The 22,324-nt window shown below is 44.0% G+C and overlaps 2 protein-coding genes across 4 annotated transcripts in view; both read left to right on the forward strand.

Annotated features, from left to right (window-relative positions):
* LOC117476128 (TBC1 domain family member 9B) overlaps positions 1-6,581 on the forward strand; it is a 31,440-nt gene extending 24,859 nt beyond the window's left edge. For 2 of the 3 annotated variants that reach the window (XM_034122510.1, XM_034122511.1), the window contains exons 18-23: positions 319-384; positions 1,772-1,840; positions 1,965-2,018; positions 2,130-2,162; positions 3,603-3,706; positions 5,442-6,581. In XM_034122510.1, coding sequence (XP_033978401.1) covers positions 319-384; positions 1,772-1,840; positions 1,965-2,018; positions 2,130-2,162; positions 3,603-3,706; positions 5,442-6,008 — 893 coding nt within the window. In that variant the 3' untranslated portion in view covers positions 6,009-6,581. The remainder of the gene's footprint in view (positions 1-318; positions 385-1,771; positions 1,841-1,964; positions 2,019-2,129; positions 2,163-3,602; positions 3,707-5,441) is intronic. The other variant, XM_034122512.1, reaches the window with a different exon arrangement.
* Positions 6,582-15,386: 8,805 nt separating this feature from the next.
* Positions 15,387-22,089, forward strand: mrnip (MRN complex interacting protein). The gene is made up of 7 exons (XM_034122514.1): positions 15,387-15,542; positions 16,053-16,112; positions 19,588-19,694; positions 19,791-19,824; positions 20,293-20,414; positions 20,915-20,957; positions 21,038-22,089. Exons 1-7 carry the CDS (start codon positions 15,483-15,485, stop codon positions 21,233-21,235), a joined length of 624 nt encoding a protein of 207 aa, XP_033978405.1. The 5' UTR covers positions 15,387-15,482; the 3' UTR covers positions 21,236-22,089.
* The last annotated feature ends 235 nt before the right edge of the window (positions 22,090-22,324 follow it).

Raw genomic sequence — 22,324 nt, forward strand, 5'->3', positions numbered from 1 at the left:
TACACTATATACACTATATACACACTATACACTATATACACTATACACACTATATACACTATACACTATACACTATATACACACTATATACACTATACACACTATATACACTATACACTATATACACTAACAGGTGTGTGTGTGCAGGTGTTACAGGTGTGTGTGTGCAAGTGTAACAGGTGTGTGTGTGTGTGTGTGTGCAGGTGTGTGTGTGTGCAGGTGTGTGTGTGCAGGTGTAGGTGTGTGTGTGCAGGTGTTACATGTGTTACAGGTGTGTGTGTGTGTGCAGGTGTAACAGGTGTGTGTGTGTGTGTGCAGGTGGGATGTATCACGGGGAAATGACGGAGAAACTCAAACTGCTCTACAAGCTGCACCTGCCTCCAGGTAACACTTTGTTGTTTACCTGTAGTTCACATGATGTTTACCTGCTGTTTACCTGTTGTTTACGTGTTGTTGTTTACCAGTGCCCTGTACTACGAAGCCAGTTCAACTAGTTATCTTAACTAACCCTAACAAAGAGATCTCGCTAAGCGGTCCTACGACGCTGGTTATCAACTCGGTAACTCAAGTTTCTCTGTCCGGCTGAGTGCGCGTTCACGTGAAAGGGCAACATTTGACCAATCACAAACATGGATAAGCGTACTGACAGCGCAGCGTCATACTTCCTGAATGAAAAGTTAACTATAATATAAGACAATATGAAGAAGTTAAACTTTAAACATCCATGACTTAAACACTTTATCCAGGATCAAAGCCACATAGCTGCACCTGCAAGGTGAATACAGCTGGTAACAGAAAAAGTGTTTGAATGCGTTCATTAACAGGTTTATGAAATCACTGCCCCGTCCAAGACACGATCTGACTTTAATTACATTTGACTCGAGTGTTTGGTCAACTTAATGTGTCTTAAAATAATACTTCTGCATACAGTATGTGTATGTATACCCTTCTACGGAGCAGGTTATGTGTTCAGCATAAGTTACCATGGAGATTTACCCCGGTAAGAAGTGAACCAGCGTCGTAGGACCGGAAACCCAGAGTTTTCCTGAAGTTACCTCTCTAACGCAGAGTTAACCTGAAGTTACCTCTCTAACCCAGAGTTAACCTGAAGTTACCTCTCTAACCCAGAGTTAACCTGAAGTTACCTCTCTAACCCAGAGTTAACCTGAAGTTACCTCTCTAACCCAGAGTTAACCTGAAGTTACCTCTCTAACCCAGAGTTAACCTGAAGTTACCTCTCTAACCCAGAGTTAACCTGAAGTTACCTCTCTAACCCAGAGTTAACCTGAAGTTACCTCTCTAACGCAGAGTTAACCTGAAGTTACCTCTCTAACGCAGAGTTAACCTGAAGTTACCTCTCTAACCCAGAGTTAACCTGAAGTTACCTCTCTAACGCAGAGTTAACCTGAAGTTACCTCTCTAACCCAGAGTTAACCTGAAGTTACCTCTCTAACCCAGAGTTAACCTGAAGTTACCTCTCTAACCAAAAAACCTGCTTCGTAGTACAGGGCACAGTTGTATACCTGTTGTTTATGGGGTTGTTGTTTACCAGTTGTTTGCCTGTTGTTTACTTGTTGTTTACCTATTGTTTACCTGTTGTTTGCCTGTTGTTTACTTGTTGTTTACCTATTGTTTACATGTTGTTGTTTACCTGTTGTTTGCCTGTTGTTTACCTATTGTTTACATGTTGTTGTTTACCTGTTGTTTACGTGTTGTTGTTTGCCTGTTGTTTACCAGTTGTTTACCTGTTGTTTACATGTTGTTGTTGCAGCGGTGTGTCCGGAGGAGGCTGAATCAGCTCTGGAGGCGACTCACTTCTTCACAGAGAATGAAGCTGAAGGTAAAGTGTGTGTGTGTGCGTGTGTGTGTGTCTGTGTGTCCTCTTTCTCACACTATGCTGTCTCTCCTCTTCCTCCTCCTCTTCCTCTTCCTCCTCCTCCTCCTCCTCCTCCTTCTCCTTCCAGAACCTTCCTTCCTACCTGCTGTGGGCTCTTTGGGGAAACAGGAAGTGACCTCAGGTGTGTGTGATGTCACTTCAGATGTTTTCATTAATATCTGACGCTTTCACTTTAACTAACCTCGTTGTCATGGTAACGGTGGATGATGCTGATTACTTCCTGTTTCTGCAGGTGAGGAGGACGTAGGAAACGAGGAGAGGAAAAGTAAGCCACGCCCCCTGAGAGAAATATAAGAGTGTGCTATACTATACATCGATATATATATGTATATATATACATATATATATGTATATATGTATATATATACATATATATATGTGTATATATATATATATATATACATACATCTATATATATATATATTTAAGCAATAGCTCACGGCCTGATGTGAGCTATTGCTTTTATAAAACGGTTACCAAGTGTGGCAATATGAAAGAAAAATACACACTCTAATTTAAATAGTTTTTATTAGTAAATAATGATGTTCAAAATAAAATAGTCCCTCCGTTGCCTTCTGCACGAAACATAGTGCGAGGTGGTTGCTAGGCAACAACACTAACAGCTAGCGAACATATTGGACAGAGAGCGTTGATCCATTATTTGGCTATTTATTTACATTAATGTGTATGTTGCCGTTTATTGTGCAGCCACTGAAAACCTGTCCAGCATCAGTAGCATGGCTTACGTGGTTACTTGTATAGGCTGAGGTTGTTCTAGGCTGTTGCTTGGCGTGGCGAGAATATTGCTCCACTTTCTCCGGTCCCCGAGATTGGGCTTCCAGTAGCTCTGGAGAGAGCTTTCGCACCTGTGGCCACTAACGGTCATCATTTCTCTGCTTTGTTTCAAGACCCGCATCAGAAAGCTTTTGAATGGTGGTACTTTTGCAGTTGGTCTACCTGCTCTTCACGTAGCTCTGCATGTCGTCGTTTAGGTGCTTTTTGTTCTGGAGATAGGCACTGCTCCGTTTGAACTACGTAGCAACGGCAGGAACTGCTTCGGCAGGAACTGCTTCGATAGCGTTTTTGCGGACCTTTTTGATTACAGATTTGAAAACATGGTTGCTTGCTTTAAAAGTAGCACAATTCATGATGTCAAACCTTGGGAAGTATCTAGATATCCCTGCCCTAATGCCAAAGGAACTGCACACTGAATATGTTTTGCCGTTTGATGTCTATGTCTGGACCGCTGCGTAAAAAGGAGGGTTTCTGCCCCGTTACTTCTCCGCTGCTTTCTTGTCCCAGTTTGAAAAGCAAACTGCAGGCAGTTTGCTTTTCAGCCCAACTGTATACAGTTTTTCTCAGACGTGGAGGGATACTGACTTGTTGTGAAAAGTAACTACAATTCTACCCGTGTTATACGCTCAGTATATCACGGCTAAGAACCAATCAGATTGCTTGATTTGACTTGTCCGTTTTATAAACGTTCGCTAGCTGCAACGAGCTGGTTAGGGTTAGGGTTATATAGATATGTCACCGTGTACTTGATGATGTCACCGTGTACCTGATGATGTCACTGTGTACCTGATGATGTCACCGTGTACCTGATGATGTCATTGTGTAACCTGATGATGTCACCGTGTACCTGATGATGTCATTGTGTACCTGATGATGTCACCGTGTACCTGATGATGTCATCATGCTGCAGGTCCTGAGGAGAAGGTGAAGGACTACAGGTACTACCTGAGGCTGTGGGCCAAAGAGAAGGAACCAAAGACTGAGACCATCAAAAACCTGCCCCGAATGAACCAGGTAACCCTGTTGTTTACCTGTTGTTAACATGTTGTTCACATGAGGCCTGTACTACGAAGCCGGTTCAACATAACCTGGATATGTTTGAGTTAGCCGGTTGGCCTAATCCAAAACATACGCGCTCTCGCTAAGCGGTCCTACGACGCGGGTTATCAAGTGGATCGCTCAAGCCAGCTTTGTCCGATCTAGTTAGGTGTGCGTTCACATGAAAGGGGTGGTATTTGGAGCATTCGACCAATCACAAACATGGACAAGCGTACTGACAGCGCAGCGCGTCATACTTCCTGAATGAAAAGTGAACTTTAATATTAGACATATGAAGAAGTTAAACTTTAAACATCCATGACTTAACCTGTTACGCACCGCCCCCACGGTACCGGGCGGATAAACGCGTCATTTGCAGGAAACAACGTCTAAGGAATCTTAATATTTAATAAACTATGAATGTTTTATATCCATGTAACGGGAAGAAACTCAGCTAACTGATCTTTTAAAAAAATAAATAAAAAAAAAACCCACAATGCTAACACTCAGCCTCTGAATTAGCCACGTGCGAAAAAATGTAACCTAAAACGGCACCTAAACTCACTCCTAACTCCCTTATTACTTATCCTAGATGCACAGCCAACCCATCGATTAGCATCTACTGGAGACACAGAATCGTTGGGTGCCCACCTCAACACTCAGTGATAAACAGTTGCGACGCTATAAACGAAAGCGTACATCAGAACATGTGGAGCTAGGTAGCTAGAAACGCTAACATGGCTTACCTTGGTCAAAACTGGTCTTCAATGGCATTAAAACGATAAAAAAAACGATGCTGCAGTTAATCCATAGGTTAATCCAATGTGTCTGTGTACTCTTTGAAATGATTTCTGATAATCCATAAGCAATAAAACTGCTTTTTCGTTTCCAAATGCCAGAGCTAGAGATCGGTCCACTCTGCTGCACATTTACATGCGCGCAGCCCCCACCTTTTCTCTTCACAACGTGTGTGTGTGGGGGCCTCCCCCTTCGATTCTATTGGCTCTAATGGTCAGAAAGAGGTGTCAACCATCAAAATCGAGCAAGGGGGGCCAGAGATATGGAAAAAAAAAACATTTTCACCTAAATCACCTCAGAGGTGGGGTGGTTTTGGCTAAACCTCTCTAAAAAGGTCAAATGTCACTTGTTTTGCATCAATCTTGATACAGGGTACTTATTATATTTGTACTTTGGATTCCTAAAGCTTTTAGTCTACTAACCCATCATCCAAGGGTAGTTTTCACTATAAGTAAAAAAAGAATTTTTGAACGGACACTATAATTTACAGTTTTTTACTATGTAAAATCTGAATTTTCTTTAAAATAAAAAACATCTAGATTGTTCTGACACTTCTACATCCAACTCACAGATGTAACCTTGCTTTGATAAAATAAATTATTCATATAACCCTTTTAGAAGTTAAGTTGTAGTCATTTGTTTTGGGCATGTCATTTTCGAGCCTGAAACATGAAAAACAGGCTTGGTGCTTAACAGGTTAAACACTTTATGAAGTTAGCCCGCTAAGCGAAAATCCGGCTTCGTCGTACAGGCCTCTGTTGTTAACATGTTGTTTACCTGTTGTTTACCTGTTATCTGTTGTTTACCTGTTGTTTACCTGTTGTTAAGATGTTGTTAACATGTTGTTTACCTGTTGTTTACCTGTTGTTAACATGTTGTTTACCTGTTGTTTACCTGTTGTTTACCTGTGTAGGAGCAGTTCATCGATGTGTGTAAGACGCTGTACAACATGTTTAGTGAGGATCCAGAGGAGCAGCAGCTGTATCACTCCATCGCCACGGCAGCCAGCCTGCTGCTGAGGATCGGGGAGGTCGGGAAGAGGTTCGGGAACAGGAAGTTAGAGGCCCCGCCCCCTGAGGCCCGGCCCCCTGAGGCCCCGCCCACTGAGGGCCCGCCCCCTGAGGCCCCGCCCCCTGAGGGCCCACCCCCTGAGGCCCCGCCCCCTGAGGCCCCAGGTGAGGCTCAGGTGTGCCGGGCTCTGGAGGACGCTCAGCTGGAAGACGTGTCCTCCTCCGTCTCTCTGCAGGACGAGGACTCTGCTCTGATTGCAGAGCAGAGACAGGGCAGCGAGCTGGATGCTGATTGGTCGATCAGCTTTGAGCAGGTGCTGGCGTCCCTGCTGACGGAGCCGCCGCTCGTCCATTACTTTGAGAGGAAGAGAGACATCCGGAGCAAGATGGCCGTCTGCAAGGCCCAGAGAGCCGTGGAGCGCCAGACAAGCTCCGCCTCCGAGCATGACCTCACACAGCTGTCCCCCTGACAAGCTCCGCCTGCGAGCATGACCTCACACACCTGTCCCCCTGACAAGCTCTGCCTCTGAGCATGACCTCACACACCTGTCCCCCTGACAAGCTCCGCCTCCGACACGACCTCACACACCTGTCCCCCTCACAGGCTCCGCCTCCTCACACAACCTTCACCCTTCTCACCCTTCTCACCTGTACAGTATTATCAGAATGATTCCAGATGTGCTTCGTTATAAAACCGCAGCTCCTCTGAAAGCTTTATATATTAATCATAACCTTTATAACACACACACACACACACCACACACACACACTTTTTTATTAATCATGTCTGACCACCTGAGACTTTTATTTTGAAGTCACTGACGCCTTCGTGATGTTTGTGATGACATCACTGTTGTTTACTTCCTGTTGACGTGATGATGTCACTGTTGTTTACTTCCTGTTGACGTGATGATGTCACTGTTGTTTACTTCCTGTTGACGTGATGATGTCACGGGATGTTTTTAGTATGTCTTTATTCTGCTTTTACGTCCATGTCAGTTGTTGTCTAATAAACAATGAAGTGATGATCTTCTTCTGTGGTGCTTACGTCTCTTCTTCTGTGGTGCTGACTCGTTCACAAACATGAGGGGAAACTAGTGTAATGATAATAAAGTGAAATGATAACAGAAACCAGGCGGTACATAGTTGTTGATTCTAAATTAAATCATTCTTTTATGGTAAATATTTGTATTGATTGAAGTGATACAGGTTCAGTAAAGATATATACACACATGATGACAATCCCACCACTCTCCCACCCACCACCCATTAACCCATTGAGTTACAGGATACAGAGCCCTTTCACAGTCAAATACAGTATTTGCATAATGACATTAGTTCAAGGGGGGCAAAGGAGGAGAACAAAAAAAACCCGAGATAAACACAAAGAAAGAAAATAATGATAATGGCATAGAAAAAGAAAAAATTATGAATCAACTGCTCACTGCTCACCGCTCAATCCAAACTTATTCTTTATCAAGTGGATCTTGTAAGGAGTCACAGAAGTCCAGAAAGGGTTTCCATGTTCTAATAAAGGTGCTAGAGGAGCCCCTGATTGTCTCTAGCTGTAAGAAGTACATAAACATCAAGAAGTGTAGAAAAGGCTATAACCACCTGGGCACTGTTTGGATGCACAGGTCACCTTTGGTGCCAAACCAAAAAGGGCACAGAGCGGGTCAGGCTCAACACGAGTTTTAAACATTTCACTAAAAGATTTAAAAATAAATCTCCAGAAAGTAAAGAGGCTGGGACATACCCAAAACCCGTGTATTAGGTCTGCTGGCTGGCTTCTGCATCGGGGACAAGACGGTTCAACCTCTGGATACATTTGAGCCAATCTGGCGTTAGTTAAATGAGCTCTGTGTACCACTTTCAGTTGTATCAGGCTGTGTTTAGCAGAAGAGGAAGATGTGTGCACCCGGTCCAGGACTGATTCCCACTGGTCATCCGTCAAAGTTCTTTCCAGATCAGAATCCCAAGCAGCTCTTAAATGTTCAATAGGGTGCGGATTGACATTACCAATGAGATCAGAAATCAGTGAAATCAGTCCTCTACAGTCTGACTTCAGTTCGAGGATATGGTCAATATGTGACTTTATGGGCTTATTTGGAAAAGAGCTGAATGTCTTACATACAAAGCTCCTAATTTGTAGGTAACGAAATAAGTGTTTCTAAAGGCCCTGACACACCAGACAGTCACCAGAGAACTCGCCGACACCGACAGTTTCATCGACGAGTTCTCCTGCGTCTTGGCCATGTGTCGCACTGGAACACACCGCAAAGACTTCAGCCGAGCACGTACGAACTGCGCATGCTTGAGTGGCAATAACTCTCCTTACCAGCAGGCGGCGGTAGTGTGTATTCGTCATTCAAAATAGGCAACAACCGGAACAAAGAGAAGAAGAACAGACTGATATAAACAAACAAATAGCGTGTGCGTTCCATTTTCACTCTCGTTCATCGAAAACATGTTTTAGAATATAAAAATACATGAATGATGAAATGAGCACATAAAGTGCAGACATACTATAAAATCACAGTTAATAGACCTGCATCTGATGATCGCAGTGTTCTGGCGGGTGTGTAGTTTATTGAGTCAGCAATGTAGTAATGTATGTAATGTAATAATGGCCACTTCTTGCTAAATTTGCATTTCCATGTGATGCTTTTATCCGAGGCGACTCACAATAGGTAAATGAACAGCAGTAGACAGTATCTCATTTACTTAGACACTGCACTTAAGGACAATGTTGAGGTACTTGAGACTAATCCTGCAACTTTATACTGACAAATAGACCGATGAGATGAAAAACCGGACTTGACCAAACAAATCACGGAGCTCTCAGCAGAGGACAGCCGGGGACGCTCCCGCCAATATCAGAGATGTCCCTGCTATGTGTGGGAGGTAAGAGAGGACATTTAAGGGCTATGTTTGATGTCTTTTAAGTATCACCTGCTGGGGTTTAGCTGCTGTCCTGTGCCTTTTTAAATCGTTTGTTTACGTCCCTCACTTCCGTTTCGCTTCTCATTTGCTAGCTGAACAGCTGATCAGAGTGGTTTCTTGGCCCGATAGCTTGTGTCCGTATTTTGGCCGATTCAACATGTTGAATCGGCCATGTGTCGACCGTGAAAGGTCAAATAAGGCGTGTCACGGCCGAGGGTTCGGGACACACCAAATTGACTTTGGGCGACAAGGAACGCGTTGTCGCCAGACAACCGAAGACGGCCGAATACGGCCTGGTGTGTCAGGGCCTTTAGGTAGAAAGATGCAAATGTGTCTTCAATGTAAATATTATAAATTGATTTAATCCCATTATTAAACCAAACAGTAAAAGCCGGGTCTGTACAGGATGGGGTAAACATGTGGTTTGACTTAACCTGTTAAGCCCGAGAGACCCCGGTACCGGGGCACTGTCGCAACATCTTGCAGAAAACAGTGTCTGAGGGCATGTTCATTTAATAAACTATGAATGTTTTATATCCATGTAACGGGAAGAAACTCATCTAACTGATCATTTTTATTTATTTTTCAAAAGAAAACCCACAATGCTAACACTAAGCCTCTGAATTAGCAACGAGCGAAAAATGCTAACAAATTACTGCACCGAAAATCACTCACAAAACCTTATTATTTATCTCTTCTCTACATCCATGACATCGTTTCACATCGTGAGGTGACACAGAATCGAAGGGTACCCTCATTATCACTCAATTATACGAATTTGCGACGTTATAAGCAAAAACGGACATCAAAACAGGTGACGCTAGGTAGCTAAAAATGCTAACATTTTTACCTTGGCTCTGTAGTCTCTCCAAAGTGGTCTTCAATGGCATTAAAACGATAAAAACGCTGCTGAAGTTAATCCATGGGTTAATCTAATGTGTCTGTGTCCCTTTGAAATGATTTCTGATCATCCATAAGCATTAAAACTGCTTTTCCGTTTCCAGATGTCAGAGCTAGAGATAGGTCCACTCTGATGGAAAATTACATGCGCAAAGCCCCCACCTCTTCTCTTCACAGTAGGCTTGTTTGAGACGAGCTGCGGCTCGCCTCGAAAGTAGACGAGAATAGCCGATCGCAGCCAGGGGAGGTCTCAAAAAGCTCGCACAGCTCGGAGTCGGCTTCCTCTTCTTCTTCTCTCGGTTTTTTGGCGGATTGCAAACAACTTTAAGGTGCATACCGCCACCTCCGGAGTCGGCTTGACTCGGTTTGCATTCATAAAGAATGCACAAATGTGTTTAATCGTTAATGTCAGATATGTACTAAGTAAATACATTTGTTCCTGCTCAAGATTAGATTCAACTTTATTGTTATTGCACAGATTACAGGTACTGATACAACGAAATGCAGTTTAGCTTCTAACCAGGAGTGCATAAAGCAGTAAAGTGAAAAGTAATGTACACAATCTACAGAATAAAATATAGAATGAATTGAATGATGAATAAACAGTGAGGGGTATGAATACACTATATACACAGTAGCCTAGCCTAGTATGAACAGTGTGTTGTATGAATATGCTAAGATATATAAAGTATGACAACGGTAAGCAGTGCAAGTATAGTATAAAATATATAGATATTAATTTCATGATGATAAACATGGTGGAACAATGATGAAAAATGTGAATGGAAGTGGCGACGTAAAACTGACACAAAACAACAACACACTTTTGCCGAGCCAATGGAGAGTTTCATCACCAGCATGCGGTAAAAACCACCAATGAGCGCTCAGCTCGAGATACCAGCGAGTCGTTTCCCATCAAGCATTTCGCTTCCGCAGCCCGTGGAGAGAAACTGCGCCGCCTCGCCGCGCCTCGCCGCGCCTCGCCGCGCCTCGCTCTCAAGTCTGCGGGCGTCTTTGTCCCGCGAGATTTCAACGTCTCATGTAGGCGAGCCTCCAGAGCAAGTCGGACAAAATGACTAACCATCATGCAACGCACTAGCAAGACGTTGATCGCAATTGCGCAGGTCTGCGCAGGTCTCGCTTGTCTCAAACAAGCCTAACGTGTGTGTGTGGGGGACTCCCCATTCGATTCTATTGGCTCTAATGGTCAGAAAGAGGTGTCAACCATCAAAATCAAGCCAGAGATATGGAAAATCCACCCAAATGACCCCAGAAGTGGTTTATTTTTGCTAAATCTCTCTAAAAAGGTCAAATGTCACTTGTTTTGCATCAATCTTGATACAGGGTACTTATTATATGTTGTACTTCGGATTCCTAAAGCTTTTATTCTACCTTACCATCATCCAAGGGTAGTTTTCACTATAAGTAAAAAATAATTTTTGGACGGACACTATAATTTACAGTTTTTTACTATGTAAAATCTGAGTTTTCTTTAAAATAAAAAACATCTATATTGATTCTGACTTTTCTACATCCAACTCACAGGTTTATCATTACTTTGAGAAAAAAGATTATTAATTTAACCCTTTTAGAAGGGAAGATATGGTCATTTGTTCTGGGAATGTCATTTTCGAGCCTGAGACCTGAAAAACAGGCTCAGGGCTTAACAGGTTAATGGGGGAGAGAACAGAAGCCCCCTGTAGTCCAAAGTGCCTCCTGAAGTTAGCTCTTTTGTAAATTAAATGTATAACCCGAGACTTTCCCAAATTGATCGAGGATATCCAGGATATAGGGAAGCGATGAGGCAGGCTTGGATACATATAAAAGCAGGTCATCCGCGTAAAGGGACACCTTCAACTTTTGTCCTGCCCGATCTATGCCTTTGAAATCCTTACATAAACTGAGTTTTGTTGCCAAAGGCTCAATTGCTAGCGCAAAAAGAAGTGGGGAAAGCGGGCATCCCTGTCTTGTACCTCTTCCAAGCAGTGGCGTTTTCTCCTGGAGGCCAAGGGAAGCCAGGCTTCCCCTGTTTTTTCGGATTGTAGTTATAATTTTAATAAATAAATAAAAACACTTCGTTTAGTTTCGGAAATTCTTCTTTGCTGTGTGTTGCTGCCGGCCCGTCTCTCCCCCACTCTCATTGAGTATTTTACAAAGAGTGAAACAGCGCCCCTCTAGATGTTATGGTAAAACAGTAGATTGCACTCACTGTTGCGAGAGGAGGCCAGCCGAAATTGGCTTCCCTTGGTGAAAAAAAATGGAGGGATTGACCAATCAGACGAGGCTCACGTGATGCCCCTGCCAACCTGTGATTAGTCAGAACCATGGCAAGGGAAGCCAGAGGCGGCTGGCTTCCCTTGGCTCACAATCCAATCAAATCGCATCAACTTAGTGGTGCAGTGACGCTTTTCTAAATCCTAGCTTTTCTAAATTGCTAGGATTTAGAAAAGCTTGTCCATGCTTTTATTTCCAGTAGACTGGACTGCTGTAATGGTGTCTTCACAGGTCTCACTAACACATCCATCAGAAAGCTGCAGCTGATTCAGAACGCTGCTGCTCGAGTCCTCACTGACACTAAAAGAGAGGATCACATCACTCCGGTTCTGAAGTCTTTACACTGGTTCCTCACTGACACTAAGAGAGTGGATCACATCAGTCCGGTTCTGAAGTCTTTACACTGGTTCCTCACTGACACTAAGAGAGTGGATCAGTCCGGTTCTGAAGTCTTTACACTGGTTCCTCACTGACACTAAGAAAGTGGATCACATCAGTCCGGTTCTGAAGTCTTTACACTGGTTCCTCACTAACACTAAGAGAGTGGATCACATCAGTCCGGTTCTGAAGTCTTTACACTGGTTCCTCACTGACACTAAGAAAGTGGATCACATCAGTCCGGTTCTGAAGTCTTTACACTGGTTCCTCACTGACACTAAGAAAGTGGATCACATCAGTCCGGTTCTGAAGTCTTTACACTGGTTCCTCACTAACACTAAGAAAGTGGATCACATCAGTCCGGTTCTGAAGTCTTTACACTGGCTTCCAGTCGACCAAAGGATTGATTTTAAAATACTATTGCTAGTTTTTAAATCACTAATGGGGCATTTCCACCATGGCGCGGAGCGCGGTTTAAGCGTGCCGTGTCGTGCCGGGCCCGTTTTTGGTTGCGCTTCCACTAGGCCTAGTTCCGGCCCGGAGGCCACCTTTTCACCTTTTTTCTGGGCTGACAAAATTGTGGTTCTATCGAGGCCAACTAGCGGGCCAACAACTGGGCGGAATATGCTAAACTAGTGACGACTGCTGATTGGTCAGAGAGAATCGTCACAATTCTTGCGCGAGTTAATCCCTAGCGTCGCATATATTGGGACGCTTGCAGCATTTTTGAAAACAGAGAAGCTAAAAGACGAAATGGCAAAGAAAAGCACACCGTGGTCGATTGACGAAGTTACGACGTTCCTCCAGATTATAGCAGATGATAAAATCCAGCGGGAGCTCGACGGCACAACTCGCAACCTAAACGTTTTTCAGGAGGTCTCTGCACTGTTGTCTGAACGCGGATTCTCAAGGACTTTCCAGCAGTGTAGGGACAAACTGAAAAAGCTTGAGTATAGAGCCGTCAAGGACCACAACGGCCGGAGTGGTTCAGATAGGAAAAGCTGGAAGTGGTTCGACCTGCTGGACGCTATTTATGGCCATAGACCAGCCAACGTTGGGAGGGAGGGAGGCCTGGACTCTGCAACCGCATTACTGGAGTCCCTGCATTGTAAGCCTTTGCTAACGCTCTGTTATTTGCTTGAAAGCGTTGTGTCCCTATCTATTCTAAAGCTCACTTCTAACAAACAAGTCTATTTTATCCTTACATTTATGTTCTACAACCCATGCTTTTATGACCGAGGTATATAAACGATCTCCTGCATATGAACCATCCAGGAGTCTCAGGTCCTCTGGGACGGGTCTGCTCTCTGTTCCAAGAATAAGAACTGAACATGGAAAAGCAGTGTTTAGCTATTATGCCCCGACTAAGCAGGGTTGCCAACTCTCACGCATCTGGCGTGTGACACACGCTTTCACTCTCAATCTCACGCTCTCACGCTGCCCAAACTATTCCTACGCCAAAAACAAGAATACCGAAGACTAGAAACGGTTTTGAAAACTTTTGTCACGTAGTGATCGTCTTCTCAATAGAACATCTTTGATAATGTCTTCTGGCCAATCAGAATCACGATAACAGCGTTGCAGGAAGTCCCGACGGAGAATACTTTTGCGGTAGTACATCTCTATACATCGATACAACATTACGTGTTGATAGAAATCAACACGTAATGAAATAAGACCCCACGGTTTGATGATTGATAGGTGTGTGGGCTGTCTTTCATTTTGACACACAGAACAATGGGGGCTATCCACCCTTATCCACACAGCCTCTTCCCTCTTCTCTCTGTGAGGAGCAGCAGGTTCAGCTTTCAGAACAAAGTAACAAAAAACTAATATGGCATTCATTTTTTTAAATATGTCGTGTAGTAATAGATTTATTTATTTTTCTTCTCAAGAGAGTACCAGAATGTGTATTTTATGTTAGTATTTCAAAAAATCTCCTGGGGGAAAATCCCCCCAGACCCCCCTGCAGGGGTTGGGTGTTCAGCATGTCAACTCTTTCACCTGTGGGGAAATTGCAGGATTGGCTCCAGGTCGCCCTTTTTATTTTCTACAAGACAAATGTGCCTTTTTATTTCATACATTTCAATTTGGATTGAGACAGGGAAATAATCTAAACCTTACGCGTGGCGTTTCACTGTCGGGGGGAGCGTGTATGTAATTACATTGCAAATACTGATTTGAGCCCCACCACTGTATGGGTTAGCCCTACCATAGATTACCCAACAAAAATACTCTGGAGCCGCAACTGCCGACCCGTATTGCGCATGTGCAGATCTAAGATCCAGTAGAAATGATAAAAAAGTAAAAGTCTGCTGCTTATTGTTCTACTAGGCCAAAATAGAGTCAAAGAGTATATGAGAGTGAGAGTGTGTTAATTAATATATTTGGCAGTTTGGAGTAAGTCTGTAGATTTGTTTGTGTGTGTGTGTTTCATGTATAAGGCCTCTCACGATAATTAATTTTGTTGGATAAATTTTCCCGGAAATTATTGCGATAAACGATAATATTGTCGGCACCGTTGTATGACCATTTTAGACCACTGACATAATGATAATATATAATAATAATTCAAGTACATCCTTTCAAACTGCGAGTCACATCCTCATGTAAATGGCAATTTATCGAGGTCAGAAAAGTTATCGAGTTCATTTTTATTTATCGTACGATAAGTCAATTAATTGCTTATCGCGACAGGCACACAATAAAACAGTGGAAACAAACATGTTTGACTTTCATTGGTGAATGAAACTGTGTGCCCTTTATACTGTAGTCTGTGTCCATTATTGTGTATTTGTATATGTTGTATATATATCCTATGCTATGGTCCCGCTGTTGACACGATAGCAGTCATTTCGTGCGCATATGTGCAATTAAACCGAATTAAACCCATGATATCAAAATCTCACTCCAGCCAGGTACCCAAAGTTGGCAACCCTACGACTATCTGGAACAAACTGCCCGAATCGTGCACGTCTGCTGAAACACTTCCTATTTTCAAATCCAGACGGAAAACATATCTATTTGCCGCTGCTTTTAATTGAGCTGTTCTTTTTTATGCCTGTTGTTAAATGCCATTTAATAATGTGTTTCTGCTGTATTTATTCTTAAATGTCTTTTGTTGTTATTTTGTAAAGCACTTTGAGTTGTCACGTGCTGAAAGGTGCTATATCAATAAACTTGCCTTGAAAAGTAGATGAATATATTTAATATAAAAAGCACTATTGTTTTAATGTATATTAATACAGGTTTATTATTGTTATTGTTCTTATCTGAGCTCCTCTCTGTTGCTGCGACACGATTTCAGGTTGATATTGAACAGCTGTTCAGGAAACTGCATCAAATCATAAACCGGAAACTGCTCGGCTCGGCTGAGACGTCAGTGTCACGTGGGTGTGACGCGTCAGTATCACGTGTCACGGCGGTTCAAACTGAAAACATTCAGAACCATGGGTCAAGAGTTCCTCGTGCTCCGGTGTTTCACCTGTCAGAGCTTCCAGGTCCAACAGGTAACACACACACGCACACACACACACGCACGCACACGCACACGCACACACACACACACACACACACACACACACACACACACACACACACACACACACATAAATAAAGGAAACACGCCATCTCACACACATTTGAATCTTCTTCTTCTGGGGTTTTCAGAGGCGGCTTCACCGCCCCCTACTGGATAAATAATAAACTGCCTTTTCAGAAAAACACTACAATAACTAACGGAAAACACTAATACAAATACATAAATACATATAAAAAGGGGAGATTAACTAAACTAAAAGTCCTGATATAATCTCTCCTTTCTTTGGCTTTTCTTCCTCATTTAGATTCTCTTGGATCAATTCTTTATTTTCATCTAATTTTCTCTCTTTGGGCAATGCTTGGGGGTCTGGTGGGGGTCTCGTGGGAGTCTGGTGGGTGGATGTAGTGATTAAGTGCATAATATAAATGAAACGTTGATCTTTATCATTGAACACTTTGCCCTGTGCTGTGTCTGTCAGGTGAAGAAAGTGAACAAGTGGACCTGTAAGCTGTGTGGAGAGAAACAGTCTCTGCTAAAGGTTAGCATCACTCATTCACTCATTCATTCATTCAGAGTGTGAAGCTGACTATTGAGCGGCCCGACCAAGCAGGGAGAGCGAGAGCGACCACTGCTCCCAAGCCCTGTTGTTTCCATTTTATTTTCTGTTAAATAAGGTTAGTTAGACCATGAGTTAGAGCCGAGTCTTCCTGACAGATCACAGTGTGCCGCTGCCCGGTGTAATTCAAATGTGCTGCCGCGCGCAGCACAGACACACAGCTGCTGCCCAGCCGCAGCACAGACACACAGCTGCTGCCCAGCCGCAGCACAGACACACAGCTGCTGCCCAGCCGCAGCACAGACACACAGCTGCTGCCCAGCCGCAGCACAGACACACAGCTGCTGCCCAGCCGCAGCACAGACACACAGCTGCTGCCCAGCCGCAGCACAGACACACAGCTGCCGCAGCACAGACTCACAGCTGCTGCCCAGCCGCAGCACCAGAAATGGAACTGCTGGGAGAAAAGCTGACTATCAGAGATGTAACGTTATCTTTGATAATATTTCGTCTCCTCATTTTTCGTCAACGAAAGTAAAGAGAGACTTTGGCATTGTTTTTATTTAGTAAACTACATTTTCGTCTCGTCACCTTTCGTCAACGATATTGCATGTTGATTTCGTTACAGTTATTGCTTACTGCCGTCGGTGCATTCTCGTCATCGTCTCGTTTTCGTCATGGAAAAAAAGGTCGTTGACGAACATATTTCGTCATAGTTTTAGTCAACGAAATTAACACTACATGATACACAGCCTGAATATGACTGTCTCCCGTGAACACAGTCACCAGCAGCAAGGACCTCACACACACACCCAGGCCCTTTCTCATTTCATCAATTCCCCCTCCTCGACTCCTCGACTCCTCGGTCCTCCGGTAGTGACCCGGAAATGAATTTTAGCGCGCCATGTTGAAGGACATCTCATTTCTCTAAATGCACATCGAGGACCGAGCATCGAGCGTCGAGGAGGCTCTCTGGAGGAGCTATAACCGAGGATACACTGATGGGTCCTCCACGGTCCTCCACGGCTCCTTCGTGGATGCATTTCCGGCAACAGTGATGTTTCAAAGAGTCGTGACGCACGGCCGGACTGATCTCAGCCAATCACAGCTCTGCATGCATCCCCTGGATATTATTTTATTAACTGCTTTCATCGCGACGCGATGTTTACAGTGAGAACAGCTGTGAGGTCCGTGCAGAAAGCAGAGCAGTGTGTATAATATATATCATATCACTCAGTATAACAGGCCTACTCTCTTTATTTGCTTTAGTTTAGTAGATATCTACAAACAAAGTCGATATTTTTCTAAAACCATTTAGTGCTTCACAAAATAAAATACACAACGGCTGTAGCCTGATTATATGCTTTAGGAGCTGTAGGTGTGTGTGTGTGGTGTAGGTGTGTGTGGTACAGTGTGTAGGTGTGTGGTACAGTGTGTAGGTGTGTGTGTGGTGTAGGTGTGTGTGGTGCAGTGTGTGCGTAGATGCAGCGGACAGACAGGTCTCAGTTGGTTTGGTGTCCTCTGCTTACTTTTAATACTTGTAAATAAAACTTTTGGCCCGTAATTTATTTTCCTCATTCTAGCGACCAGAGAGGGGAGAGGGGGGGGGATATATCCAGTCTCTGATAGTGTTACGTAGGGCTGCTCGATTATGGCAAAAATCATAATTACGATTATTTTGGTCAATAATTGATATCACGATTATTAAATACGATTATTCATTGACTTTGAAAACATCCATTTATTGAACTTTAAAAGCAATACAAAAATAAATGATACATTTAAATAAATAATATCAAAATAATAAATACCAATAAACAAGATCAACAAATATTTTGGAGCGCACTTCCACAAGCTACTAAACATATATAAATATGATAAATACAAATAAATGAGACCAAAATTAATTAGATCCAATATGTTGCACTGTCACAACCAAGCAAAGCAAAATAATTGTTTTTTTCGATGATGTCGTTTTCGTAATTGTGGCAGGCCAAAATCGTAATTGCGATTAAAATACGATTAATTGCACAGCCCTAATGTGACGTTATTATGAGAGTGCTCTCATACTTGTTTGATTCTGAAATTGTATATATTTATATAAGTGTGTGTGTGTGTGTGTGTGTGTGTGTGTGTGTGTGTGTGTGTGTGTGTGTGTGTGTGTGTGTGTGTGTGTGTGTGTGTGTGTGTGTGTGTGTGTGTGTGTGTGTGTGTGTGTGTGTGTGTGTGTGTGTGTGTGTGTGTGTGTGTGTGTGTGTGTGTGTGTGTGTGTGTGTGTGTGTGTGTGTGTGTGTGTGTGTGTGTGTGTGTGTGTGTGTGTGTGTGTGTGTGTGTGTGTGTGTGTGTGTGTGTGTGTGCGCGTGCGCATCTGTAGCCTGTTATTGTCTCATTATACCACACTGTGAATGAATCAAAGTAAATATATAAGTCATCATGAACACATCTGTCCATCAGACAGAGGGCTTAATGGACGTCTCTTTAAAATGACCGCTCAGAGGAGAGGAGTTCTCATTTCTCTAACCGCCTGCTGCTTCCGCTCCTCTCTCCTCGGCTCCCCTCCTCTCTCCTCCGCTCCCCTCCTCCGCTCCTCCGCTCGCATCTCCTGTGGGCGGGACTAAGTCTCGAGGATAGGAGTCGAGGAGGGGAGTCGAGGAGGGGAATTAGCGAAATGAGAACGGGCCCCAGACTAACAGGAAAACAGAACCTAAATACACACAGGACCAATCAAACCAACAAGACACAGGTGAGGGGGGAGGAGACGACACAGGGCACCAGGTGAACACAATCACCAGCAACAGACAAGACGGGAGGGGGAACACTTTTCAAACTAAAACAGGAAACAGAGACAGACAAACTAAAACACAGACAGATCGCGACAAACCGATGCACAAATTACATACAACCACACGCTTCCTGTGCAACGTTGCAGGGCGGAACAAATCAATACACTTCGCCAACAACGAAGCTCCGTAACGGAGGCCGAGATCTATGGCCCCAAAGATCACCTCCGTTACACAGAGAAACAGTCTCTGCTAAAGGTTAGCATCACTCATTCACTCATTCATTCATCCATTCAGAGAAACACGCTAGCAAGTGTGCAGGTGTGCATCATATGAGAGGCCCCGCCTTACATTTTCCGCCAAAGATTTTGGAAATTGGTCCGTGCGCAAAGCATTGTGGGGATTTTAAGACCGCGGAGTCTACACATGTGCAGCCTCGATATTTCTCCAAACGGAGTACGCCAGGCTCGGTAGATTTCCAAGTATGCTGGAGATTGGAACAGTACTTCGGCGGCACTCGATGACGTAGTATGCTTGAAATAGTGGCTCTGAAGCAGCTTTACTCGACATTGAGAAACACCCACAGTCTCTGCTAAAGGTTAGCATCATTCATTCATTCATTCAGAGAAACGTCATTCTGTCAGTTGACCCCTGACTGTGCTCTGATTGGCTGGCAGGAGTTTGGGCGGGGCTCCGGGGCCGACTGCAGACGTCACGTTCAGAAACTGAATGCCATGAGAGGAGCCAAGATGGAGGACCAGGAGCAGCACACCTTGTCACTATGGTAACCAGCCTATCCCATAATACTCCTCACCTGTCCGTCACCTGCAGGAGATCTAAAGCTAAAACTGCTGAGTCACTGTTTGAATGTTTCTAACAGGAAGCAGGAGGGAGAGGAGGAACCTGAGGAACAGGTGAACACACACACACACGAACACACACACACGAACACACACACACGAACACACACACACGAACACACAGAGACACGAACACACAAACATGAACACACACACACGAACACACACACACGAACACACACACACGAACACACACACACGAACACACACACACACGAACACACACACACACACACGAACACACACACACACACACACACACACACACGAACACACAGAGACACGAACACACAAACATGAACACACACACACAAACACACACACGAACACACACACACACACACACACGAACACACACACACACACAGAGACACGAACACACAAACATGAACACACACACACGAACACACACACACACACACACACACACACACAGAGACACGAACACACAGACATGAACACACACACACGAACACGAACACATGAACACACACACACACTAATGCTCCTCTCCTCCTCCAGGTGGGCCGGCCTCAGGTGAGCAGCTGGAGTAAATACCTGGACACACCTGAGGAGGCAGGGCCAAAGGAGGAGGATGTTTTGATGGACAGCCAGCAGCTCCATGTCAACAGCATGATTGACAGGTGACGGTGGTTTAAATGATCTGATACAGCATCATGCCCACCGTACTGTGGGGCAGTGTTATGATCTGATGCACCGTACTGTGGGGCAGTGTTATGATCTGATGCACTGTACTGTGGGGCAGTGTTATGATCTGATGCACCGTACTGTGGGGGCAGTGTTATGATCTGATGCACTGTACTGTGGGGCAGTGTTATGATCTGATGCACTGTACTGTGGGGGCAGTGTTATGATCTGATGCACTGTACTGTGGGGGCAGTGTTATGATCTGATGCACTGTACTGTGGGGCAGTGTTATGATCTGATGCACTGTACTGTGGGGGCAGTGTTATGATCTGATGCACTGTACTGTGGGGGCAGTGTTATGATCTGATGCACTGTACTGTGGGGCAGGGTTATGATCTGATGCAGCATATATTAAACCATATAAACAGTCTGTGTTTATAAGATGTGATTCTGAATCCAGGAAGCTGCTTTTAGTAAGGTCTGTGATGTTTGACAGGAAGAGGAAGAGAGGAGGTCAGGAGGACAGGACACCTGGACAGGTAACATGCTGACATCATCAGTTATTATCTCAGGTCCTATCAGAGTGTTTCTGCTTTAAAGACCTTCTTTGTGTGTGCAGTCCAGCTTCAGGAGGAGACCCTCTGACCCTCTGACCAGTGAGGAGAGCCTGGATCCTGCTGGTTCCCTCAGTGTTGACTGGCAGGTGGGCGGAGCTTCCTCTATGATCAGTGAGACTCCGCCCCCCACTAGGCCCCTTCCCCTACGTCCTGTTTCCTCCATGTTTGACAGCGGAGAGGATTTCAGTTTGGATTTATAAACTGTTTATGTGTATCACTCTGAGTCTGTGTATCACTCTGAGTCTGTGTGTCACTCTGAGTCTGTGTGTCACTCTGAGTCTGTGTGTCACTCTGAGTCTGTGTGTCACTCTGAGTCTGTGTGTCACTCTGAGTATGTGTATCACTCTGAGTCTGTGTTTCACTCTGAGTCTGTGTGTCACTCTGAGTCTGTGTGTCACTCTGAGTCTGTTTGTTTATCACTCTGAGTCTGTGTGTCACTCTGAGTCTGTTTGTTTATCACTCTGAGTCTGTTTGTTTATCACTCTGAGTATGTGTATCACTCTGAGTCTGTTTGTTTATCACTCTGAGTCTGTGTGTCACTCTGAGTCTGTTTGTTTATCACTCTGAGTCTGTGTTTCACTCTGAGTCTGTGTATGTGTATCACTCTGAGTCTGTGTATCACTCTGAGTCTGTGTATCACTCTCAGTCTGTGTATGTGTATTACTCTGAGTCTGTTTGTTTATCACTCTCAGTCTGTGTATCACTATTAGTCTGTTTATCACTCTCAGTCTGTGTATCACTCTCAGTCTGTGTATCACTCTCAGTCTGTGTATGTGTATTACTCTGAGTCTGTTTGTTTATCACTCTCAGTCTGTGTATCACTATTAGTCTGTTTATCACTCTCAGTCTGTGTATCACTCTCAGTCTGTGTATCACTCTCAGTCTGTGTATCACTCTCAGTCTGTGTATGTGTATTACTCTGAGTCTGTTTGTTTATCACTCTCAGTCTGTGTATCACTATTAGTCTGTGTATCACTCTCAGTCTGTGTATCACTCTCAGTCTGTGTATCTCTGTCTGTATCACTCTCAGTCTGTGTATCACTGTCTGTGTATCACTCTCAGTCTGTGTATCACTCTCAGTGTATCACTCTCTGTCTGTGTATCACTCTCAGTCTGTGTATCACTGTCTGTGTATCACTCTCAGTCTGTGTATCACTGTCTGTGTATCACTCTCAGTCTGTGTATCACTCTCTGTGTATCACTCTCTGTCTGTGTATCACTCTCAGTCTTGTATTGGCCATTTCTTATGTTACCTTATATGGTAAAACCAAATCTTCTAAAAAACATTG

Source organism: Trematomus bernacchii, unplaced genomic scaffold (genome assembly GCF_902827165.1).
Source record: "Trematomus bernacchii unplaced genomic scaffold, fTreBer1.1, whole genome shotgun sequence".
NCBI lineage: Eukaryota > Metazoa > Chordata > Actinopteri > Perciformes > Nototheniidae > Trematomus > Trematomus bernacchii.

Coding starts and splice junctions, on each gene's coding strand:
- mrnip (XM_034122514.1), top strand. CDS start 15,483: ATGGGTCAAGAGTTCCTCGTGCTCCGGTGTTTCACCTGTCAGAGCTTC. Junction 19,695..19,790: donor CAGCACACCTTGTCACTATG/GTAACCAGCCTA, acceptor TGTTTCTAACAG/GAAGCAGGAGGGAGAGGAGG. Junction 19,825..20,292: donor AGGAGGAACCTGAGGAACAG/GTGAACACACAC, acceptor CTCCTCCTCCAG/GTGGGCCGGCCTCAGGTGAG.